The sequence below is a fragment of the Polypterus senegalus genome, chromosome 6 (genome assembly GCF_016835505.1).
Source record: "Polypterus senegalus isolate Bchr_013 chromosome 6, ASM1683550v1, whole genome shotgun sequence".
Classification (NCBI taxonomy): Eukaryota; Metazoa; Chordata; class Cladistia; order Polypteriformes; family Polypteridae; genus Polypterus; species Polypterus senegalus.
Window position 1 is genome coordinate 37,833,882 of NC_053159.1, and position 26,485 is coordinate 37,860,366.

The 26,485-nt window shown below is 38.7% G+C and overlaps 2 protein-coding genes across 3 annotated transcripts in view; both read left to right on the forward strand.

Annotated features, from left to right (window-relative positions):
- mtor (mechanistic target of rapamycin kinase) overlaps nucleotides 1-5,824 on the forward strand; it is a 108,252-nt gene extending 102,428 nt beyond the window's left edge. The window contains exons 54-58 of the mRNA XM_039755852.1: nucleotides 4-69; nucleotides 4,455-4,535; nucleotides 4,661-4,741; nucleotides 4,819-4,924; nucleotides 5,618-5,824. Coding sequence (XP_039611786.1) covers nucleotides 4-69; nucleotides 4,455-4,535; nucleotides 4,661-4,741; nucleotides 4,819-4,924; nucleotides 5,618-5,633 — 350 coding nt within the window. The 3' untranslated portion in view covers nucleotides 5,634-5,824. The remainder of the gene's footprint in view (nucleotides 1-3; nucleotides 70-4,454; nucleotides 4,536-4,660; nucleotides 4,742-4,818; nucleotides 4,925-5,617) is intronic.
- An 8,200-nt stretch (nucleotides 5,825-14,024) lies between these two features.
- Nucleotides 14,025-26,485, forward strand: part of exosc10 (exosome component 10) — a 36,135-nt gene continuing 23,674 nt past the window's right edge. The window contains exons 1-7 of one of the 2 annotated variants that reach the window (XM_039755857.1): nucleotides 14,025-14,187; nucleotides 14,981-15,117; nucleotides 20,214-20,337; nucleotides 22,652-22,756; nucleotides 22,849-23,014; nucleotides 24,786-24,894; nucleotides 24,974-25,049. In XM_039755857.1, coding sequence (XP_039611791.1) covers nucleotides 14,062-14,187; nucleotides 14,981-15,117; nucleotides 20,214-20,337; nucleotides 22,652-22,756; nucleotides 22,849-23,014; nucleotides 24,786-24,894; nucleotides 24,974-25,049 — 843 coding nt within the window. In that variant the 5' untranslated portion in view covers nucleotides 14,025-14,061. The remainder of the gene's footprint in view (nucleotides 14,188-14,980; nucleotides 15,118-20,213; nucleotides 20,338-22,651; nucleotides 22,757-22,848; nucleotides 23,015-24,785; nucleotides 24,895-24,973; nucleotides 25,050-26,485) is intronic. The other variant, XM_039755856.1, reaches the window with a different exon arrangement.

The window sequence follows — 26,485 nt, forward strand, 5'->3', positions numbered from 1 at the left end:
CAGCAAACACCAAAGGGACCAAGCGCTCTCGCAACAGAACAGACTCCTATACTGCAGGCCAGTCAGTAGGTAAGCAAGTCTTTTAAAGTGCTGCAAAAAAGGTTAATCTTCTTGGTTTTTGCATTTGTTATCAAAAGACTGTACAGTTTAAATCCATCCATTATTTATCTACTAGAGATCAGGCTGTAAACGTTTTGGTTTTTCCTAGGCTCAAGTTAGGGCAGAGTGTGTTGTACCCATCTCAAATGAAACCTCTGGAATGTGTGTTGTGAAGGACATGTAGTTTGTAGAAAAGAATCTAAGGATATTGATAGACAAGAACAACACTTCAGACACAAGAGTAAAATAATAATAAGACAGCTAGGGTGGTAGTGTTCCCCGGTGTGATTGAGGGCAACCACATTATAACTAGGCATGTTACAATACCAGAGGTTCTGTATTTGATACCAATACCAGTGAAATTTCATGACACTCTGTACCTATTTGATACTATGACAGAAATCCTGTTTAACAGGATGCCTGTTTTCTGTAAGAGAATATAAAATATATAAATGCTAATACTGCCAGCAACTATAAAGTAGTCATATATGCATCAAGTAGTCATCCATCAACTGTCTTTTAAGTAAACTATTGGAATTCATAAATATCAAAATACAATGCAGGGCTTGAAGTTTTTAATGTGTGATACACATGGGGATTCCCTCACTATAACAAGAAATGGGGAGAAATTTCATAATCTTTGGGGAGATTTCCACATAGGGCTTATAAAGGATGATACAGTTATGGACTGCTTGATTTATCTTATGTACATATTCCAAATTTATTCTCTGATGTTGTCTCCGCAGTATCTGAAAATTAGTGCTTAAAATCTTTACTAAAAGTAAAAATGTCAACATTTTTATTGTTATTCTGTTGAACTAGTGACTTCCAAGTTATTTAAACTACTTAAAGCTGGTTTTTTAACATTTTTTTAAAATATGGTTTGTCAGAGAATCACTCTTATGTTTGTAACATTTGATTTATATTTACATCATTAGCTAGTTGAAGAAAAATTCTACAGAGGAATATTTAATAAATGAGTAAAACTTATTCAGTTTTTGTGTGTCACAGACACATGGTGCTTTAATGGTCCAAATTTGTCCCTACCTTTTTTCCTCTATATTTGTATCTGTATTATCCTCAGTATTTTATATTTCTTCTATAACTTTGTTTTTCTGTGTGAAATCACTTACTAGTTTTATATCAATCTGTTGATTTTGAACTCTTGAACATTAGTTTAGCTTCAAAAACCAACCAATGTCACACATTTAACATTTGCAAATTCATATTTAGCATGAAGTATACAGTTTTGCCCTTACTACTAACTGGTAGAATCGCAGTGCTTGTGCCTTGAAGCACTAAATACATTTTGTTTTGGTATTAACAAGTGGAACAGCTCATTTCAACACCAGTGTAGACAAGCCAAATGGCCACTTCGTCTGTTTGATTATTACTTGCTACAACTGTTGTTAGCACTGCCAGTATGAACAGTTCTATACGAAAAGAGTGGGTGCCAGCAATGTTTTTCCCACATTCCTGAACTGTATAAACCAGCTATAAAGTGGATGAAAGCTTAAACGGATTTCTGTAGATGTGCTCAATGGAACTGGAGAATAAACTGTTTGACTGTAGGACATAGTTTTTGAAAAGCGATTTATTACTCTGTAATTTTATGTCCTGTTACAAACTTTCAACTACATGTTGAACAATTAAAACTCAAATCTGATTGTTCATATTATTGCACTCTCAAAGCATGCACAGTGAATTTTGACTTTTTTTTTGTTGTTTTCCTTAAAATAATAAGTAAAATTCCTGCAATTGCGCAGTGAAATTTTCCTGCCTCGAATTAAAGCATTTGCTGTTTTTCTTATCGACATGAGATGATGTACTGCTCTATTATCACCACTGTGAGCCATTTTCATGTGTAGCTTTTACTCACATTTTTCCTCATGTATTATTGCACCTTCCAAAATAACAGGCCTGGGTTATGTTCAAGATAGGGAGTGTAGGTTTGTTCTTAAGTTGAATTTGTATGTAAGTCGGAACAGGTACATTATTTTAAAAAAAATTTGATTGTTGATCGACTGTAACCAAGTGCTCTGCCAATGAATGATGGAGTTTCACCTCTCTGACCTTTTTATTATTTCTACTTTATTTTCCATGGTGATACTTTTTCTGGGCCGGCACGGTTGCGCAGTGGTAGCGCTGCTGCCTCGCAGTTAGGAGACCCGGGTTCGCTTCCCGGGTCCTCCCTGTGTGGAGTTTGCATGTTCTCCCGTGTCTGCGTGGGTTTCCTCCGGGCGCTCCGGTTTCCTCCCACAATCCAAAGACATGCAGGTTAGGCGGATTGGCGATTCTAAATTGTCCCTAGTGTGTGCTTGGTGTGTGGGTGTGTTTGTGTGTGTCCTGCGGTGGGTTGGCACCCTGCCCAGGATTGGTTCCTGCCTTGTGCCCTGTGTTGGCTGGGATTGGCTCCAGCAGACCCCCGTGACCCTGTATTCGGATTCAGCGGGTTAGAAAATGGATGGATGGATGGATGGATGGATACTTTTTCTCTTCTTTACTGTATCACCAGTACGTGCATCAGATTTGTGTTTCAAAGACATTGTTGAAGGGTGAAGACAAAAGGTTAAGATGAGCCCTTCTGCACAGCACTGTACACGCTATCACAGCAGGAAGGCACTCCTCGTCCGCATGCCTGGTGTACTGACGAGAGACAACTTCCTGCTATGTACGTAACAGTACAAGCAGGCTTGCTATTGAGAATGAATGGGGGCAGCGAGGGGTGGTTCACCACCCGCCCACCACACAGTCACCTCAATTTGCATACGGTATGCTGCCTGCAGTGTCCGCCCACTGAGCGCAAACAGGGTGAGGTCAGGGGCGGGTAATGAATTGCCCACCACCCCCATTCAACAGGCAGCCACCAGAGGCACACAACGATGCTGCCCACCGCCACCCCATTCACCTGTAATGGCCTCCATTCAGCCACAATCGGGTTACCGCTTGCAGTATCACCAGCCGGCCACCGAGAACAAATGGGGCAGCTGTTTCGAAGGACACTGCAAGTCTGTGTGGTGGGTGGGCAGTGAAACGCCCCCTCAGCCCCATCCAGCTTCAGTCCAGTCAGGAGCATTAGCTGCGGCGGCATGGTGGGAGAGCAGTGAACCGCCCCCCTCAGCCCAATCAAGCCTCCGTCCTGCACAAGAGCGCTTGCTGCGCACCCAGCCACCTACTGAGAATGAAAGGGGTATGGCCCCCACCACCACATTCATCAGCCGGAGCCGCCCGAGGGACACTACACTGCACGAGCAGCAAAACCACCCCCTCCAGCCACCGCTTGCAGTGTCCCCAGGCTGGAGATGACGGAGTGGCAGCAACTGAGGAGCCTGCGTCGCATCCCCCAGACATTTGCAAGTCGTATGTCAGATGTCCATAACTTTGGGACTACCTGTACTTTCATTCTTCCAGAAGTGCAGTACCAACTTCCAATCAGTACAACCGATAATGATAGAAATCTCGAATAATTATGTTTTTGGAACTTTGGTATACTCTTGGTATTGAAACATTTGTTCTTGTGACATCCCTAATTTTAACGTGGTCATAGGGCAGAATCCCACAATATTGTCTGGGACTTGTAGTCCCAGTTGTCAACTTTGGTGGCAGTGATGCATTGCCCAGCCTGATTTAGCTCATATGAAATCTCCTCAAGGCAGTCATAGTCTCCTGACAAACATGGAAGTGCTTCCCAAGGATAAAAGCATCATACTGGTCGTATTCCTAGGTCAGCAATTAAAAAGGCTTCCAAATCCAATCAAACACATAAGTTGAAGTCAGAAAGAAGTCAGATAAGGGCTCATCTGGTATGCTGGGTGCGAGGGCTGAAGGTCAGGTTCAAAGTAGAAGGAATAGAGACGTGGGTCCAAGAGCACAGTCTTTATTATTTTTCGTATTTTCTGTTTCATATGCACTATATTAGTGTTTCTTAACCTTTTTTGGTGTCGTGACCCGGTTTCTTCCATATAAGTGTCTTCATGACCCACCAAAGTGGAGTGGTCACACATGGGCAAAACAAGCTCGATTATCAGAGTTTATTTCTCATCAAGCACGATTCTCAACACTTTTCTCCCTTATGGCACAATCTTTAGAGCAGGAGGGGGACTGAACACAATCATTGGAGCAGCAACCCATAGTGACCCAATTACAACATAAAACAATAGCAACTCGCAACCCTGTGGCTGAGAAATACTGTACTATGTGTTACCTTTTTGCCCAGACCTCCTGCATAAGTTTTTATTTTCCTTTAAAAAGGACTGTAGAAATAGAGTTGCCATGTAAGTGAAATAAAGCACTAGCATCACTGTTTGATCATTAATCATTTTTACATCATTTGGCTGTTTTCTTATCTAACACAGAAACCTTGGAAGCAATTGAGCTTGGGGAGACCTCTCACAAGAAACCAGGAACAACCGTGCCAGAATCTATCCAGTCTTTCAGTGAGTTGTTTCTTACATTATATTTATTCATTTATTTTTTAAATGGTGAGTCCAGTGAAATGCAGCAAGGTAACATTCTAGATTCTTGAATTGCTCAATGTATCATTTGTGTGCTCTGTATGCAGTTGGAGATGGACTGGTGCAGCCTGAAGCCTTAAATAAAAAAGCAATTCAGATTATTAATCGAGTTAGAGACAAACTAACCGGTAAGTTTGCTTCATCCATAAAAAGTATATGGGATGGCTTCAGCAAATTAACGTAAAATAAAAATATTTCCTTGTAGGGAGAGATTTCTCTCATGATGACACCCTAGATGTTCCAACTCAAGTAGAACTTTTGATCAAGCAAGCAACCTCCCATGAAAACCTGTGCCAGTGCTACATTGGTTGGTAAGTTCCTGATTCTGCCTTTTGTTACAACCTCTTTTTGTTTGAACTGTTCTCTTATTTCCATAAACCTAAACAAAAAGCAAAAAGGAAGTAAAAATGTTGGTTTGCTGGCCAAGCAAGAATATACAGTAGCCAAGTTCTGTTCACTGAGTTTTATTTATATATATATATATATATATATATATATATATATATATATATATATATATATATATATATATATATATATATATATATATATGAGTTGAATTGAAACCTGTGCCTTTTCACTTATTTACTTAAAGGGTGGCAGGCCTAATGGGAGACTCAGATATTTGCCCTTTCTTTGCATCAGGGAAGCTTCAATACTGTATCTGACGTCCTTTATTCTTTTCTCAACTTCTTTATTTGCTTGTGGTCCACATTTTATGCTTGCAGGAGAAAGTGACAATCTGTTACTTGTCACGTTGGAACCTAGACTTGCTTTATTCTAGCACCCACTTTAGAACAGCTGCTTGGGATTTCTCCATTTCTCTTCAACGCTGCCACCTTTGGCTCAGAATCAATTTTTTACGTTTTTAGCGAAGGTAGAAAAGGACAGGTGGAAATTGAATAATCTAGATCACAGGCACACTTACTTTAAGAGATTATTAAAAACAATAGTCCCCTTAATGCCTTTTACTAACCAGTGTTTTCACATTTTTTTGATTGCAGGTGTCCTTTCTGGTAAAATGCTTTGATGTCTTTGCAGTATGCAGTACAAAAAGTGAGAAACATAAAGGTGACTGTATTCATACAGTGCCTTGCATTTGGCTTCGGCCTTGACAATGTGCTATAATGTAGAAATGAAGGTCTGTGATTAAAAGTAAAGATTGTGTAATATATTGTTTATTCTTTGGCAATAAATCACTGAAAATTAAAAAAAGAAAAAACCTCCTGGTCTTTTAAATCCTTTTGAGTTTCATATTACCTGGCTGCAAAATCTGCTTATGTTTTCTTTACTTTGGTCTGTGTTTAAACTGCAAATTAATTGCAGTACTAGGTGCATCTCTAAACATCAGTAGATGTTTAGGTGCCTTTCTGAGTGGCTCCAATCAAACAGCACACTACCTAATCTGGTACTACAAAGAGTCTGTTCAGCAAGGAGGAGAATGAGGAGGAGGAGGAAGAGAGCATAAAATAATAGGGTAAGCTAATTAATACTAGACATGAAAGCAGTATATGTAAGGCTAAAAATAACTACAGTACATGATCATTGAAAGGGGTGGAGAGGCAGAACATAGTAACTTTGGTTCAGTTTCTCATTATGGTTAATCTGTATAACCATTTCTAATCTGTTTGTCCAGTTTTGGATTGCAGGATGCCAGTGCCTAATTCTAGGTAATGGATGGTAGGTTTAAATCAGCTTGTGCTCATTTATGCAGTTACAATAAAAAATAATTGGGTTTTACTTTTAAATATTGTTTTTATAAATTGATTTTTGATCAATCTGAAAATATCTCTGAAATGCTATACCTCTGCTCCCCTTCTTCACAATTATAGCAACAGAAAAACTTTACTCCTGTCATTACTACCAAATAATAACAGCTTTATATAACATAGAAGACTTGATGTTTTGTGCTACAGGCTACATAACAAATGGACACGGTGACAAGTCTTTAGAGACTTCGATTACATATATTTTTTTTTATTACATATGGTACTATTTTTATATGAACACTTGCAGAATAGATGGTCATTAAGCTGAGTACAGTAAACTAAATTTATAATAACAATGTAAAGAAAAGAACAATAATGGTAATAACCATCTAAATGTATAATAGTTTATTTCTAAAAGCCATAGAGAGAACTGTATCTCGAAGACCAGCTGTAGTCATGCGAAAAAGAAAGTGCACCCTCCTTAAATTCTGTGATTTTATTAATCATGGTCTAAATCACAATTGTTTTGCCATCCCTAAATTTTATAAACAGAAACAGCTAAGCTCAGGTGACAAATAAAACAACAGAGTTCAACATGTTATTTTTTGTTCCTAAAAGTAAGCAAAATTCAGAAACCATGTGGGGGGAAAAAATATGTCCACACCTCCAACTTCCACAATAATTAACAGGGCATTCAGAAGCCAGGTATTACTAATCAAATGCACAAAACTAATTACCAGCAAGTGTGACTACCTCTATAAAAGTACATGCGATGCCATGAGAGTTAATTTGTGGCAGTATTGTACTGTGTATTGAATAAAAAGGGAAGAATAAACATGTGTATGTTTGCACATCTGGCTGTCTCAGTGTCTGCCTGCGTCCGGGCTTCTTTTACAAATGATGAGACTAAGGTGAAGATGTTTGGTCATCATGCACAGTGGCATGTTTGTCAAAAACCAAACACAATTACCACAAAAACCTCATACCAACCGTCAAACGTGGTGGTGGAGAAGTAATGATTTGGGCTTCTTTTGCAGCCACATGACCTGGGAAACTTAAAGTCATTGAGATGGCCGTGAACACCATTTTATACCAAGATACTCCTTGAGACAAATGTGAGGCCATCTGTCCAACTGCTTAAGTTGGTACAAAATTGGATCATACAACAGAATGATGACACCAAGCACACCAGGAAATCAACATCTGAATGGCTAAAAAAAGAAAAAATTCAGTGTGTTGAAATCTCATTGAAGTGATAGTTGTGCATAAACAGATGTCCTCAAACATCAATGAATTGAAGTGATGTTGTAAATAAGAATGGTCTAAAATGTATCCAAAATAATATGAGAGACTGATAAACTTGTGCAGAAAATCTTTACTTCAACTTATTGCTGCCAACGGTGGTCCTACATGTTATTAACCTCCTTGGTGTTAACTTCTCTCTCTCAGGCTTGGGATTCTGTGTAAAAACAGTTAATCCCAAGTGTCTCTTGGGATAAGCTATTATGATCCAACCAGTAAGGGTGCTCTACACGATAATGTGCAGTGAACACACTTGACTTGAGCATTCCTAGTTTTCATACTCATTTCTCTGTCTCTGTTTAGTATTCGATTGCTTAGAGGTTGATGCGCTTGCTACTTCCTGAGCAGCTCTTCTTTTTTCCACCCTAGCAGTCCGCTGCTTCTCTTCTTTCACCGGCATCTTTTCACGTTAAAACTGATTTAGTTTTTGTGTTGCAATTACTTAGTATGTTTTCTTTCATTTTTTACTTAAGCTGGCACTTTAATCATTCTTGAGGCAGATTAAAGACTTAAGATATGAAGAGGTAGGGGAAGTGACCGCAAAGGTGGTAGGGAATGAGAACGGCGCCCGTATGCATGCACCACACGGCCGACCTGCTGCGCGCTGCCAAGAGTTGATTCTACAATAAAATAAAAAGAGTAATAAAAATCATCACACTGAAAACGGATAGTAGACGTTACTTAGTATATGTGTACCAAATTTCAAGTCAATAGGTGAAACGTTTTGCGAGCTACAGGTGATTTAAAATCCTGGACAGACAAACGAACAGCTACGGTAGCATATTATATAAGAAGATGTACAGTGTTGAACTTGAATAACGCATGGAACAGTATTCTGCTGCCACCTTCTTTACAACAAGCCTTTACAGCAGTGCCCGTACCCTGTGACTCTCCCGACTCACTGAGCTTCTCGCCCTATAATGAAATGTCAGCCCAGCAAACCCGAATAGAAACCTCATTCCTACCACTTGTACTCACAATCGCATGCTTTCAGTCATAATCCACAGCTCAGGTCCATAGATGAGGACAATGATGTAGATCGACCATCTCCATGAACCAGTATTACACCTACAGAACAACTTTAATCTGATTGTTGATCTCGCATTTCCTGTTTCCATCACTCATTATCAAGATCCTAAGATACATGAATTCCACCACTAAGAGCTGTTGTTCCCCTCACACCCAGAGAGAACAGTCTACTCTTTTCGGAAAAAGAACCATGACCTCAAACTTGGAGGTCCTCATTCTAGCAGCTTCACACTCATCAATGATTCTTTCAAAGACCCTAATGATGGTGCAATTTAAAAACAAACAAAAAAAAACAAAAAACAGGTACCATATCTGGCATGGCCTAAGGGTGATATTTGTCTGGTGGTTGTGCAACCTGCATAAACTGTCTGGGTTCAGTCAAAAATAGTGACATGGAGCCATCTTGACGAAGGGTGACGGACAGATATGTTGATAGTTTAGTGGTACACATGGAAGGGAAGGACCTTGATGAACTAGACCCCAGTAATGGAGTTAACAATTATAAAACATACAATTTGTGAAAAAGATATACATTGTCATTATTTTGTACTGATTAATCATATATACTGTTGCCATATTTGAAACAGATGCATTTTATAGTTTACATGTATAGGTTTAACTTGCAAACTCAAATAATCCATGTCAGGGTCAGGGTGGGAGGCAGTAGCCTACCCAGCAGCACTGAGCACAAGACAAGAAAGAGCAGATAGGAAAATGGTCCATCAGATGGCCCACTCATACAAATATCTGCATGAGTCAATTTGAAATCGGCAGTTAACTTAACCTAATGCATCTTTGGAAATGTAGGAGCAAAAGTGGAGTACCCAGGGGTGTAATCCATGGAGGCACAGGGAGAATGTGCAAACTCCATCCAGACAATGTCATGATGCTGTATCTTCAAAGCAGCAGCGCCAACCTCTGCACTACTCTACATTTTTATTGCTCAATCCAAACTGCATTGTACAGTGCATCCAGAAAGTATTCACAGTGCATCACTTTTTCCACATTTTTGTTATGTTACGGCCTTATTCCAAAATGGATTAAAGTTATTTATTTCCTCAGAATTCTACACACAACACCCCATAATGACAACGTGAAAAAAGTTTACTTGAGGTTTTTGCAAATGTATTAAAAATAAAAAAAACTGAGAAAGCACTTGTACATAAGTATTCACAGCCTTTGACATGAAGCTCAAAATTGAGCTCGGGCGCATCCTGTTTCCCCTGATCATCCTTGAGATGTTTCTGCAGCTTAATTGGAGTCCACCTGTGGTAAATTCAGTTGATTGGACATGATTTGGAAAGCCACACACCTGTCTATATAAGGTCCTACAGTTGACAGTTCATCTCCGAGCACAAACCAAGCATGAAGTCAAAGGAATTGTCTGTAGACCTCCGAGACAGGATTGTCTCGAGGCACAAATCTGGGGAAGGTTACAGAAAAATTTCTGCTGCTTTGAAGGTCCCAATGAGCACAGTGGCCTCCATCATCCGTAAGTGGAAGAAGTTCAAAACCACCAGGACTCTTCCTAGAGCTGGCCGGCCTTAGTCAGGGAGGTGACCAAGAACCCGATGGTCACTCTGTCAGAGCTCCAGAGGTCCTCTGTGGAGAGAGGAGAACCTTCCAGAAGGACAACCATCTCTGCAACAATCCACCAATCAGGCCTGTATGGTAGAGTGGCCAGACGGTAGCCACTCCTTAGTAAAAGGCACATGGCAGCCCGCCTGGAGTTTGCCAAAAGGACACTGAAGGACTCTCAGACCATTAGAAACAAAGTTCTCTGGCCTGATGAGACAAACATGGAACTCTTTGGTGTGAATGCCAGGCGTCACATTTGGAGGAAACCAGGCACCGCTCATCACCAGCCCAATACCATCCCTACAGTGAAGCATGGTGGTGGCAGCATCATGCTGTGGGGATATTTTTCAGCGGCAAGAACTTGCGAGACTAATCAGGATAAAGGCAAAGATGACTGCAGCAATGTACAGAGACATCGTGGATGAAAACCTGCTCCAGAACGCTCTTGACCTCAGACTGGGGCGACGGTTCATCTGTCAGCAGGACAACGACCCTAAGCACTCAGCCAAGATATCAAAGGAGTGGCTTCAGGACAACTCTGTGAATGTCCTTGAGTGGCCCAGCCAGGGCCCAGACTCTAATCCGATTGAACATTTCTGGAGAGATCTTAAAATGGCTGTGCACCGACGCTTCCCATCCAACCTGATGGAGCTTGAGAGGTGCTGCAAAGAGGAACGGGCGAAACTGGCCAAGGACAGGTGTGCCAAGCTTGTGGCATCATATTCAAAAAGACTTGAGGCTGTAATTGCTACCAAAGGTCCATCGACAAACAAATCAGCAAAGACTGTAAATACTTTATGTACATGTGATTTCTCAGTTTTTTTATTTTTAATAAATTTGCAAAAACCTCAAGTAATCATTTTTCACGTTGTCATTATGGGGTGTTGTGTGTAGAATTCTGAGGAAAAAAATGAATTTAATCCATTTTGGAATAAGGCAGTAACATAACAAAATGTGGAAAAAGTGATGCGCTGTGAATACTTTCAGGATGCACTGTATATTATTTTAAAAAGAAGCCTTTAACCGAAGTATAGTCCCCAACAAGACAAAAAACCAAATGTATAAAAAGGGGGAAGCTTGTCTTTTGATAATGACCATCCCTATTGCCTTCCTTGAGACCAAAATCTAAAATATAATGAAATGCTGATGTCTGTGTGTGTGTGTCCAGTTCCTCCAAGAAATCTGATTTATCTTTTTGTGTTTGGTGATGCAATCAAAAGAGGCAAATGTGTATACACGTAGAGAAGTAAAGGTGTAGTTGACAGGTTGAGAGTCACCTTCAAAGATGGGATGTATATTAAGTGGACATGAGGCGAGAAAGGTGCACAGAAATGACTGTCTTCAGTTTTAGCACACTTTATAGGAATGAGATTTATAGAGAGACCACTGATCAAGAGAGGTTTGCACGCATAAAGATACCAAATAAAGGTGTCGAAAGGTGCACATATAGCAATAGATATCAAATATTTTAAAGTGCACTCAATTTCCTGTTTTGTTCAGGTAACAAGGCTAGTAAATACATAAATGCAGAGCAGTCTGAAAAAGCACAAGTATTTATTGATATCAGATAGCAAGTATGGAGACTACATTAGGTAGATAGATACTTTACTAATCCCAAGGGGAAATTCACAATACATTGTGACTGTGCCTACTAAGGTTTCGAGGAGAATTTTAACAATGTCACTCGGACCCTTTCTCAAACCTTTTCAGCTGATGTGTTGTATAGTGGCCAGACATCTGGCTTCAGGGAAACTAGTCTAAGAGTGAGGTGAGGAGGCTATTTCCAATTCTGGATGAACATATGACATCCAGGGAAAGAAGTTCACTCATCATTGCAATACAATTACGTCCTGCTCACACTTCATTTTTTAGCAATAAGGTCTTTTGATTTGTGTGTCAGCAAAAGGATTCAGTGTATACAATGTTTTGAATCATCTGAACAGTCACCATATACCTTAGTAGTAATTATGTTAGCCTGTGCAAATCTTTGTTTTGCACAAGCATCCAGCAGATTAAAACGGTGGAGTCGTCCACAAATACAGATTTCCTGAGGCAGACGTTCCAGTGATTGCAACATTCAATCTCCAGTTGAAATTATTGTCTCAAATTTCAAAAATCACTACATTGAAGATGATGGAGCTGAACGTACAATCTCGGGAGACTCCGATTGCAGGCTTGTTTTCGAATTCATGTCAGCCATTGATGATGCTTAATCTTTTTGCCAAGGAAGAACTCCATTACTTACTCGTGCATGTAAACAAAAGGTTTTTTAAGAAGCAATGGGTCTGTTCAAGAAAGCATGATTCGTGGGAAATCCATCAAAATTAAATTGGGGTGCGTTGGAGAAATGTGTTTCTGGTAAAACAGATTTGCATGATCAGTAAGGCTAAAGATGCGGATTTCCCTAATCCTGCCTTTGGAAATAATGTGGGCTTTGCCTGTTCCAGAAAGAAAGATCTGATGAAACCCACTTGAGTGCGCCCTAAAAACTAACATGTGACCTGTGAAGGTTCAATGATTTGAAAACTCATTAATTAAGGAGCAGCACGACAAATAACACGATGGTACTAAAGGTACTACGAAAGTACTAAAACATCTGTCATAAATCCTGACTCTAGTTGCACTGTTTAGAAGTAGGAAATACCGTGCCCCTTCCTGAACGAACAATCTATATAGAAGCCTAACTCCTTCGACAAATCCTGCCCGGATAAAGTTAAGTAGACCCAGATCAGACATTCTTACATTCCCTGATAAGTGTGCATCAGTGTTTATATCTGAGACTTATATCTGGGGGACCTTCTAAAACGTGACAAGTTCAGTGTATTTTGGCTTTGTGCGAACATGATGATTGACGCCAATCGTCATTCCCATTTTTTTAACTGTAGCTTTCTCCACAACACTGGAGATGTCACACGGCATTGCGATCACAAAACTGTGCGTAACTTTGAAGCGATGTCTGATGACACGTACACAGTTGGAAGAAAAAAATAACCATCAAAAAAGTGGAATTCCACAGAGTCGCAGGTAGGGCAGTCGAATCTAAACATCTGCGGCACTTCTGAGTAATTATAACTGATGATAGACTCACTGTTGAGGAAGTTTCCCACCTTCATCCCATCTGCCACGAAGTCCCTCGCCTTTTAAAGAAACGCCTCAGAAGACTTCTTTTTTCCACGAACACATATACCTGCTTATTAAGACTGTTTCTATTAGGGGTTATATAATGACATCACTTCTGTATTGTATTGTTGTTAATTTGGCACGCAGGTTGCTGCCCTGTGTTTCTCAGACTTGCAGTCAGAGGCTGATCGGCTTTTCAGTGCTCGACACATACGGGCTTATAAATGTTGCCGTAAACGCGAGATCGTATTTATTAATCCATTCGGGAGTGCATGATCCAATTAAAATTCGGTATTCTGACATCGGTTAGTCTGCTCATGGAAAAATCACACTATAGCAAACCGGGATTCCTTTTGACATCCAAGATTATCTAATCCATCTTTCTGCAGCAATCCCCAGGTTGCTACGTTAGCCAGGTCACTACATTTACACCAGTTTTCTGTGCATGTAAACGCAATCAATGAGTATGAGATTCAGAGCTTTTAACCGATTACATTAAAATTATCTGAATTACTTCCATGTACCTAAATCTCCATTACTGAACAATATCGTGAACTATCTCACCTAATCGTTGTGCACTTTCCAAAACAACGCCTCTCCATCTCCATGACTGCAATGGACCTTAGTGTACGTGCTGAAGACCCGGTGTATAGCTGCTAACAAGCCCCGCCCAACAGTTGCTTCTCCTCGCGAGATTTTGTACGTTTCTAATGGCGGCGCTCCTAGGAGCTGGTGATGCTCCATTGCGAAAAACTTCGCTTACTACAAACGAAGAAGCGAACAGTGAAAAGCCCGACGTGTTTCCTGGTTTTAAGGATGCTGACTCCTTTGTCAAGGTTTGTGCTTTCACCGTAACGCCGAAACTGTCATTCAGGAGGGAGTTTTACCCTTGCGTGTGGCCTCATGAGAAGTTGCGTGGCGTCTGTGAGTGGGCATTTAAATTGGTGACGAACATCCTTGTATAACATGTTAGTTTTTGGAACGTTACTTGCAGAACACGAATTTATCGATACTCCTTGTATGCAGTGGAACGACTGAAATAATTCGTGTAGCTTCTAACCGTGCAGGATCGAGCCTGTTTAGTCTCGAAATGGCACGTGTCCCCAGAGACAACAGTGCAAGTCTTTGATTGTTTTTTTCTCGTGTTGCTCGTCTGTAGTACGAGTTAGTATGCAACGTAAAATTCAGGAATATGTCCGTGTCCCTTCAGCCTTTGGTCGACTGCACACCACCACACTGATCCTAAATAAACAAGATTTCTTTATTTTTAGGAAGTAGAGATCATGATATGATCCTCTTGGGACAGTATGACTAGGTATCCTGTAGTTCTTTAATATAGTGATATTCGATTTCAGAAACTGCCATATATGGGTTCACTAAGGAATAGTCTGACACCAAGTGAACAGAAGTGGACCTTCTCAACAGTTAACAGTCGGATGAACGAACATGTTACATGGAATCCTGTAGTTCTGTAAGATTTTCAGCACACTATATGTAACTAGGGTATTGTAATGAAATAGCATTCAAAGTGAAGGTTGACTTTTAATTATTTGATTCTTGTTAATCAAAGTATGTATTTTTTCTTTTCTTAAATGTAAACCATCTGTCTTTTTTTTTTTTTTTTTGCAGTATGGACTTGCTAACGTGCTTAAAGCCACAAAAGCCTCTGCTCAGTTGCCACAGGCAGGCGATGAGTATGATTTCTACCGCAGCTTTCCTGGATTTCAGGCTTTCTGTGAAACACAGGGAGAGAGGCTGTTAAAATGGTATGTAGATCCATGTAAAAGTATTTAGTCTTTATTACAGATGAAAAAAGCCTTACAAGACACAGTTGGTCATTTAAGGCCACAGGGTATAGCTGTGGGTGATATCCTATATTATGTTTCAAACTCTAATTTTGTTTTTCCAGTTATGCATCTATAATTTTTAATACCAAAAGTTCCTTATCCAGTTTGGGCATTTTGTAAATTTCTGTAGTGACTATCATATATGCGAGAGCTTAAATGTTTTGATCCAGATCTATTTTATTTTTGTATGTAACCACTATGATCATTAGTACACATCCTGTAATTCCCCCAACTGTTTCTGTGCCACTCAAATAAAATGTTCTCTCTGACATGTTTAACAACTCTCCTGTAGTTGACATTGATGTCTTCATCATTGCCATAGTGCATCTGTGACTAACACATGGTGCCAGCTGAGGAGACGAGGGTGAGTTTGGTATCTCTTTGAATCCACAGTTCCACACCACAACCTTTGTAACTCATGCAGTGTGAGCAGGACATTTCAGTGAAGCAGAATCGAGATCCCTAACAGCTTTTCTTGCTGATTTTTCTCTGATGGCTGCCAACATCAAACGAATATGCCTGATACTGACCAGATATGGAGGCCTTTGAGGCATGTAATCCATATGGACTACACCCTCAGCCTTGTAAAATGTTGTGGACGTGACCTTTCTGTCAGTGACTTTTTTTGATGTTGGAGAATAGCCATGCTTATGTTACATTAATTTACAGTGATGTATCAATGCTTTATCCTCAGTTGTGAATTGCTTCTTAAAATTCTCCTTGCCTAAGTTCATTAGCTTGAAGTTCTCCTTAGAACACTGGACGTGCTGATGCTTTGTTTCAAAAGTCAATATCCTTGGTACTAGGGCTGTGTTCATAATGTTGATACAGTAGTATAGTATGAATAAACCACTGGCACAGCTGTTTGTGGTTTTTTTTTTTAAATCCTTCTTTTGAAATATCGAGCGTGCACATATGAGAAAACGATACTATGGTGTGTTGTAATACAATGCAAGCAAGTGAGTTTGTTGTAATACAAGTGTTGGTAATACAACAACCATCACCGGGCAAACCAATTTAGTAGGTCAGATTACTTTAAATTTGGTAGCTATCTCTGGACTTCTTGGAAGTATTTGCACTATTGTAACATTTTTGGAATAAACAGTACTTCTAGCAGCACTGTAAATGACAAACCGAAACTAATCCAGTTACCAGAGCTCAAGTTCTAGGTCATTGTCCTGATAAGATGGAATAGCTTTTTCAATGTGACCACTTGACGAACAGCCTGCTGTGGTATTCTATACGTAGAGCACTGCTTTCTATAGAAGTGCATAACTCCAACGCTGAATGTACAGATGAAATTGCAAAAGAAATTAAACCACTTAAAACTGCAACAAATATCATGTCTAAAGGAAACGCCTCCAGACTGTGATTGTAGCACTTTTTGCAATTCCTTGCTCATTCATAAAACTTACTGTGCCCCATGTGATTTGACCATCACTGGAGAGATCAAAGCTGCAAGTTAAAAAAAAAATAATAATAATAAACGCATGAATGAGAAATAGTTGTCCTGTATGGTGTCTGCATTGGACCGCCTGCTTTTTAACACTGCTTGTTCTAATGACCTGTCCTCATAAACTGAATGAACCTTATTTCTGCTCATTCCCAATCATAGCATAATAGCAAGAGTAGCAAGATCATTGTTGATTTTTCAACACTCAGGGTTGGGGTAAAATAAAATAATTTGTTTTCTCTCCTTTTGAACTAATAAGTAGATGAAACACTTGGTATCACTATGCTTTTATTTTAAGGTCAGTTCTCACTTTTACAAAATAGCTGAGGAAGGTTTATACGAGAGAGTGCTGCAGAGAAAAGTAAATCTGTGAATTTATTTTATATAGATAACATATGTTTTGCAGAAATATACCTGGGCATTGACTGTATTAATTATGAAGTAAATGGTGCATACTTAAGTCACGTGTGTGAATAACGGTAATCATGTCTTTAAAAAAAAAAAAAATAGCCTGTGTGATGCACACAAAGTATGAGTGACTGAATTTTCATATCCACACTCTTACTGGGCACATTTAGAGTCTGTATTAGAAAATACTATTCTGGATTACAAAGTGTAATTTTGCACAACCTTTCCTAGTCAGAGTTTAGTAATTGATTCAATTTCCCTAAAAAAAACACACCTTCTGAGAGAGACAAAATTTGTCCTCAGATCTCACATTTTCATTTATTTCTTGGCAAGAAGTCCATTTTCTCTTGATCATCGCCCTGCTGGCATTGAATGAGCCATTTATCAAAACAAATGTAAAAACTGCCATGTACATGTACTATATGTGTACTGTCTGCAACTTTTAGAAGCAGTCTGAAAATAACAGGGGTGAAACTTTTAAACTCAAGGAAATGTAGTACCTTGTTTATTATGGTAATGGATGTCTGAATCACAGTATATGTTAATATAACTAAACTATTATTCTTGTTTTAAATGCCAGGTTAGTTTATTCTTAAACAAAAGGGACATTTCACACTTTATAAACATTTTTCATTGTGACAATATGTCATTGTTTGTTTTAATGACTTTAAAATATCAGCTTTTAATAACCTCTTCAGTGTGGTTAATATAGTTATCTTGGTCAATACACCATTTCACAATGAGGTAGATACTTTATTAATCCCAAGGGGAAATTCACAGCTAAGGGGAAATTCACATAAGCTATAGTGTACAATATGTAAAACTCCTTGTGTAGTGTAAAATTGAGTCCATTATGCTGTGTGCACATCTTCATTTTTCTAATTGCAATTCTAAATTTGAATTGTTTTGAATGTTTTTAAAAATGATGTCATTGACTGGCATGAGTTCAATTCATATTTGGCAAGTGCAGTGTGCCTCTTAATGATAGAGCCGCTAAATTAGAAGAGATTTCATGAATCGGATTATACAGTGCTGTCCAACACAACCAAACAAGTCCTGTGTATTCCAGGGACAGGTGTGCCTGCAGAGACGATATTCTTCTCAGCTGGTGACATTATCACTGCACAGAGAAGGGCATTAACACCAGAACTTTTGTATCCATTGTTCTTATTGTCCTTTAAAAATAAGGGGAAAATTCTCAACTACATATCCCTTCAGACTTGGATAGGAGGACATACTTTTAATATATAATGTTATACTGTAAATGTCTAACTGCTGTTGCTTGTAATGAAAATTTGTCAGTTATGTTGTATATCTGGTTTGCTATTCTGTTCCTTTCAGTAAGGTGTTTTATTGTGGAGTTAGTGTCAATACCTAGCCTTACGATGTACATAGTGTTACACAGATTTTGCTTATGTTTATGGATTCAGCTGAGCCATAACTAATTTCTGTTTCTTTTGTGCTGATTGGTTTTGTGTATCATTAAAGTTTCATTATGCTCATTGAAAAAAGAGCGAACATACTACCAATCAAATGTTTTATAAAACCTCAGTTTGTCTTCAAATTGAATCAGCTGAAATGCAATGAGTTGCCTAAATGGTGAAAAGGGTAAGCAGTAAACTGCCAGATTATATTTAAAGTTTAGGTTAGGAAAAAATTTACTGTCAGAATATTACAAATGGGCTTTCTTCAGGGAACAATTGATAGGTTACATCCTACAAATGTGCTGCAGCAGTTAAAGTAAGTTAAGCTTTTGCAAGTTTAAGCAAACAATTTGCACAACTGTCCCAACTTTTGTTGATCACTTAGAAACCCTCTGTATTTTTTAAAGCAAAGTTGGAGTAGGCTGTGTTCCTACACCCTCTGAAGTACTCCTTGGTCAACATTCCAGTCATAATAGCAAGAAAACAGCATTCAACAATTGAAATGAGACAGAGGATTATTACCCTTAGAAGTGTATGCCTTTCATCAATTTTTTTTTTTTTGTGGAAAGTGTCAGCAAATATGGTATCCTGCACAGTCCAAAAGCAATTGGAAACTGGAAGAAACTCACAGTAAGAGGTCTGGCAGGCCCCAATTCATGACCCAATTGGAACATAAATTTCTGAGGGTTACCAGCTTGCATAATTGGTGCCTCACAGCTTAACAGAACGCAATTAAACCAAGTCTCGGTTTCTACTGTTAAGAGGAGACTTTGTCCAGTCTGCAGTTGTCCACAGTTGCCGTTTCAAGGCCCTATTTTGTCCCGAATGGGTTTCTTATTGCTCCTTGCCCTGTCAAGAAGAGGAGACTTTGTGCTGCAGGTTTGAAACCATGAGTGCATTTCAGCTGATTAAATTTGAAGAAAAACTGAGGTGTTCAAAAACTTTTGACTAGTAGTGTAATATATGCTTTCTCTCTATTATATTAAAGATTTCCGTTGTATCCACGTTATTCTGCCTTGACCACTCCCTTGAACACCGCTCTCCCAATCATTACTTATGCTATGCACATCCTATTTCTGGACCACCCCATAACACTCTTCATGCTTCTAACTTGCCCTTCAACACAGTTGGTTATAATGGCAAGGAAGAAAAGCAAAATATCTCTCTTGAACATCTGATTTTGGATCACGCTTGAAAAACCGTGATGAGCTGATAATGAACATTGGGGGGGAAAAAAAAGAAAATGAGCAAAAAAGAGCTGCATATAATAAAAATAAAGATAATCATCCGGTTAATGAGAGAGAAAAATATTCTGAACAATATACGAACAGAAATGCAAAAAAAAAACCTTTCTAGAATGTAACTGAGAGGATAGAGTAATTCACAATGTTTTTGATGAAGCGTTAATGTAATTTTTTGTTTTTTTATTACATTTTACTTTTTTTTACTATGTTATTCATTGGTATTTAAAATAGACAGCTGTAGTGAAATAATCAAGTAACTGATTTTCTGTTTATAATAACTAAGGACCAAACCTCCTTCCTCCCATGCACTGCATATTCATCTATATACCAGCTCTTTAAATACAGTCGCTTTCCCTAATGGAGTGGTGCCCCGACGCCCTGCAGGCAACTCAGCCACAAGATAGTGGGAATCCAGCACCCACCCCCAGGGGTTGGCGAGCAGGTGGCAGATCCCTAGTTTTTTTAAAATCTTATGTTTTTTTACAGCATGAGCCAAATAATGAAGTATCATGGCTGTAAGAATCACATGAGAGAAAGGAATAAAGTGACTGGTTTGGAAGAACGCTTTGACTTGTTGGTCGACTCTAATGATGTCATTTTGGAGAAAGTGGTAAGTTTCTTGTATTGGCTTAATTTCTGTTCTTTGCCTTTAACAGAATCAAATTGGAAACTTTTTTGGTTTGTTCAGTGTTCTGTGCATATTGTGAAACTTAAATTGTTTTTCGTGTACACTTAGCTTTTTATTTTGGATTCAGAAAGTATTCAGACCCTTTCACTTCCTGCAGCTTTGAGTTGTAGATTTAATTTTAAAGGAATACTCCAGTCTTTTTTTTTTTTTTTTTACCAAGGATAAATTTTAATGTTATGGTTTCATGGCAAATGGAGAGAAAAAGTGATCTAATAGACACCAATAGTATGGGGGGTTGGTGGCATTGCACAATAATTGTCACATAATCCAGTCTTCCAGACAAGACTATTGACTAACGAAGTACAGGCCTTCAATTCAAATATCATTCCCATTAGCTTGTTTCCTATATTTCACGTGAGCTGATTATGCCGAAAGTATATATTTAACATTATTTTTAGCAAAAAAGTGGCTTTTGCATGTTTAAACATATATCAGGATAACTGATGTAAATTGTGACTTTTTTTTTCCCTTGGTTTCCACTGATATTTTTCACATTGTTTGCCAATGTACAGCATTAGTCATTTTTGTCTTCTGTTTTATTAAACTTTTTTTCCCATTCCTTTCTGCATGAAAACATGACATTAAAATTGTTTTTGGCCACCACTATTACCTACATGGGGTAGGTTACAAAAAAAATTATAAAAATTGGTTAGAGCTTCAAATGCATACATTTTGCTCTTTATGCCCATCAAGTTAAATAACTAAGTGAAAACAAATTTGCAAACCTTTCTGAAAACATCTTAAAAATCCAAAACCTGAATTCTCTCCTTTATAGATGTATTCAGAACCTTTTCTGTGGCACTCCAAATTGTGGTCAGGTGCATCCTGTTTGCTTTAATTTTCCTTATCTAAAACCTTATTGGAGCCTACCTGTGGCAAACTGAATTGAAAGGATATAGTTTAGAAAGGTACTCACGTGTGTGTGTGTGTATATATTATTTATTTATCCCACAGTAAAATTGTGATGAGGCACGGATCAGGGAAATAGTATAAAACCATTTCTAAAGTTTTGAGTGTTTGAAGAAGCAAAGTGGCTCAGTAAGTATGAAATGGAAGAGGTTTGGAATGACCAGGATTAGTAAGCTCTAGGAATGTCTGGGCAAATTGAATAACTGAGGTGACCAAGAACCCAATCGTTGCTGTACCAGTTTCATAAGTCCTGTACTGCGATGGGAAAACCTGTTAGAGTGCTACCAAGATGGTCATCCTTCCATCAATCGGACATTTATGGTAGATTGGCCACTTGGTGAACTCTAAGGAGGAGTTGGCATTTAAGGACATGAAGAACATGAGAAGAAAGATTGTCTGGTCCGATGAGACAAAAATTGAAGCCTTTGGGCAGACCTCCAGACACTGCTCATAACCTACCTAATGCTGTCCCTACAGTGAAGCAAGGTTGGTGGCAGCATCATGCTAAGAGGGTGCTTCTCAGTGGCAGGGACAGGAAAACTGCAAAGAATTGAAGGAAGGATGAATGCAAAGGTTCTAGAAGAAAATCTGCTCCAGAGTGCACGCAACCTCAGACTGGGCTGATGGTTATCCTTTCAGCACAACTATGCCCCAAAGTATACAGCCAAGACAATGCTAGACGAGCTTTGTGAGAAGTCTCTGACTGTGCTTAAGTGGCCCAGGCAGAGCCCAGATTTAAACCCATTGGAACATTCCAATCTAAAGGAGATTGAGAGAATCTCCAGGAATAATGGAGTGAACTGCCCAAATCCAGGTGTGCAAACCTTATAGAGACATACCTAAGAAGATTCAAAACTTGCTGGCAAGGGGATTCTTTTTAGTTAAGGGTCTGAATGCTTATATGAATGAGTACTTTCAGTGTTAGATTTATAATAAATTTGCATACCTTTCTAAAAACATTTTCACTTTGTCTTAATGGGTATTGAGTGTAGATTTATGGGAGAAAATGGCAAGCCTTTCCATTTAAAGTAAAATGTACAACACACTAAAAAGAGCAGGAAATTACGGGTTCTAGTCCCACTTTACATTTAGGTGATTTTGCCTGGCTGTTCACATCAAAGAAAAACTGTTCATTTTTATAGTTTATTAATGCTGCAGTAAAATACTGTTTTAGACTGAAGTTTTATTTTATTTTTTTTTTAGTTAAGGATTGCACACGTATGAATTTATTTATTGTGCTGGCAAATTCTCTAGTAATTATCCAGAGATTTTATCTAGCCTTATAATGTTTACAGTATTTTTTTTTTATTTTATTATCTTGAATTAGGGGATTCTACTAGATGAAGCCTCTGGTGTGCACAGGACACAGCAGCCAGTTCTTCCAGCAGGTGTCCAGGCACCAAAAATGATTGTTTCCAGTTGGAACCGCAAGGTTTGTTACAAAAGCCTTAAAATGCCTACCACCTTTTGGTGTGGTTCAAGTAGACTTTCTTTGAAAATAAAATTTCTATTTTTTTTTTTTAGGGAAGAGAACCGAATCAAAGAAGTAAATCGGGAACCTTCCATTTGTTACATGCAAAAAACATCCAGCGGCCCCAAATTCGTTTCAAAGAGAAAGTGGACAACTCCAACACACCTTTTGCTCCCAAGATTTTTGTGAAACCAAATGCATTAAAGCCTCTTCCATCTGGTAAGCTCTTGAAGGTTATCTAGCTGTATCAGCTATCGCCCTCATCTTGCTGAGAGGCATATTCAGTATCCTTCCCAAAATGTTGGCTACTCTTGGGGAATAAAAATCTGATTAATTTTTGCTCACAAGAGCTAGAGCTGTGCTGGTATTGGGATGTCAGATGAATATGTGGTGAGCATAGACCTGGATGGTATGACCAGAAATCTATATCGGAGTATAATTAAAAATTCAGAAGGTTTTGATTAATGCCAGCATAATGTATTTGTATATATTAACAAATAGCACCCAGCCACACTTCTTAATTGTGGATACATTCCTTCTTGGGTGGAGTCACGACATCACATCAAGGTCAAGCCTATATTCTGTTTATAATTCTACATTTGCCTCTGCAATTCTGTTTTGTTTCAACAGTTATGTTCTTCCATGGCTTATAATAACGTACAGATGCCCGCTCACATTATATGATATTTTTTTTTTTTTTTCTTTAAATGGTGTTCATATTCGGCCATTATATTCTGTATTGTTATTTTACATAGCCTGCAGAGAGTGATTCACAGTTTGTAGCAGTGTAGTAAAAAGAACTCATAAGAATTTCATTGTACTTTGTACAAATAATAATAATCTGTAAATACATGGGGAGGGTATGCAAAAATCATACAGAACCTGGTGCTGTGAGACAAAAATAACACCTCTGCACTACCTGCAGAAGCCATCATAAAAGGAGCTTCAAGAGCAGCAATGCAAAAGGCTGGCTGGTGAATCTGTAGACTGCAGAGACAGCACTTGCTGATCCTGTAAATTCTTGCCTTGTTTGGAAGTTTGATTAGCTAGTGGAGTTTGCATATTTGGTAGAAAAATGCAAACTGTGATTGTGGCTCTGATGCATATCCGTGAAGGAGAGCTGGAGGAAAGAGTGGCATATTGGTTGCATCAAAGTTCAGGTAAGTGGAGTGAGACAGTAGCGCATAATTGTGGAAGTGACCAATGAAATAAAGAAATCTACTTTACTGTATATTGAAAGAATATAGGCCTAGTTGTCTTCAGAACACAGACACCAATTAACTTCAGGGTATCAAAATTATGTTATTAGCAGTATTTGTTGATAAGTTCTTAGGTGAATCCACACCACTTTCACCTGTGTATCCATTAGCACTATTGTAAGATGCAAGAATAATTATTTTTTTTAAATTTGTGTATAAAAAAGTTTGTCTAGAACATAATTTTATGGAACAAATTTAATGCATAACACAGTTGTAAAGAAATAATTTTGACTTAAAAATCCTGAACTTGGTATGTTAGTATCTTAAAAATGACAACATAAAAAAAATTTGCGTTTTTCCTTTTTGTAAATTCCCTACTCCAGGAATAATTTTATCCAGTATACTGAATCAACTGGTTTACTGTTCACTTCTTCTGTTCTGGAAGTAATAATTAGGTGCTTTCAGTGTAGTACTAGGGTGTTGTACTGTGTTAGCCGTTATGAATGTAGAGAAAAGCCAAGCAAAATGACACCTTTTATTGGCTAGCATCTTGCCTGAAGAAGGGGCCTGAGTTGCCTCGAAAGCGTGCTTTCAGTGTATAAATCAGACTGTCTTGTTGGTCTCCAAGGCAAGGTTTCATAAGGAATCCTTGGTTAGTAATATGTATGGTTCATGCTTATAAATACATTTCTAATACTGGTGTGCTGAACATTTGTGTGAAGAGCTTCAAACACCTTTGATGGCTTAAATTGTTACTGACTCAACCACCTATTATGTATGTCTGTGTTTAGTTCTTGTTAATAGAAGGATACGTGACGAAAGGCCAGAGGATCTGGATGTTCCTGCAGCACTGGCTGACTTTATTCACCAGCAGAGACATCAAAATGATGAACAGGAATTGTAAGTGCAGCCCTTACCTTGCAACCATAGCATCATTTGTTTTAAGTTTGTTATTTACTTTGTCATTTTTTTTATATAGGACAGCTCACCCCTATCAATATGAGTTGGATCACTTTACACCACATGAGAAATTAATTTGTAAGCCAGATATTCAGGTAAAATTCATATGCTTTCTTTTCATACCTCTGTTTGAATTATTTTTGGAAATGTTTTGAGGAAAGAATGGTGTTAAATTGTCTCCACGTTCTCTTAGATGTCTTGGATTGCTCCTCCTTCTGTGACCAAAATCGGTGACTTCCTTGTTAAGTATTAATGTGTCTGACTGCTAGGACTTTTTTCTTCCTTGTACTAAAATGGCACATATTAATATTTGTACTACTCGCCCAGTATCTTTTGACTAACAATGTAAATATCAGTCCATATACTTGAGCCTCCTTTCTCTTTATTTCTTTTTTATTGAAACTACTAGCAAAATACCTGCTCTTTGCAGCAGAGAAGAAGTGTGTTAAAGAAGTTATGAAAAAGAAAAGGAAACATTTTAAAAATAACGCAACATTTGCTTTCTTTTCGTTTGCATTAGCACAGTCCTTCACCAGCAATTATTTAATGTTAGCTCAGACCAGGCACTTAAAAGTTTCTCTCGCACTTTTGCTGAGTTTGTGCCAAACAGTATTCTATCTCTGACCATCTTCGTTTGCATAAGCACAGTCCTTCACCAGCAATTTTAACTCAATTACAAAGTGATCAAAAGTCTCGTTTATACCCTGCATCCTCTCAGTTAACTTGTATCTCGCGAATATCATATTCGTCGTAGACATGACAGACGCCAGAGAGAGCGTGTCTATAAATTTAATTTAAACCTACGGTTTACACCGTGCTTTGTTTCTGCAGTAGCTGCACTTATGAATATGCTTGTATGCGCCTCTCGCTTCATATTCTTTTGCTGTCTTCTCAATTGTGTAATGCGTTTTTTGGTCAGCGCTCTTTGGAGCTCTTCCTTGTTCTCTGCGTACTGCATTCACAGTCAGTTCATGTGAGCCACTCGGAGTACATGCATCGAAGGTTCTCCGCTGTGCTTGTGGTATCTCATGCGATCTTGCGATGTCCACGGCTTTATTTAATGTTAGCTAAGACCCGGCACTTAAAAGTTTCTCTCGCACTTTCGCTAAGTTTGTGCCAAACACTAGTCCATCCATGACTATCTGATCTTCGTTTGCATTAGCACAGTCCTTCACCCACGAATATTTAGCGGCAGCGTGTCTATTGGATTGCTGACGACGGACGGCCTTATTTGGGCAGGCACTCAATTACGTGGGAGGTGTGATGATGCGGGACGCAATTCCGCTTCACACGGCAACCGAGCTGCAGGCTATGGCCATATATATTTACGAAAGAAGGTTCTAGTTTTGACTGTTTAGAATTTCGAAATGAAACCCGCCTAACTTTTTTGTAAGTAAGCTGTAAGGAATAAGCCTGCCAAATTTCAGCCTTCTACCTACACGGGAAGTGGGAGAATTAGTAATGAGTCAGTCAGTCAGTGAGGGCTTTTCCTTTTATTAGTATAGATTAACGAATTACAAATGGTTAAAAA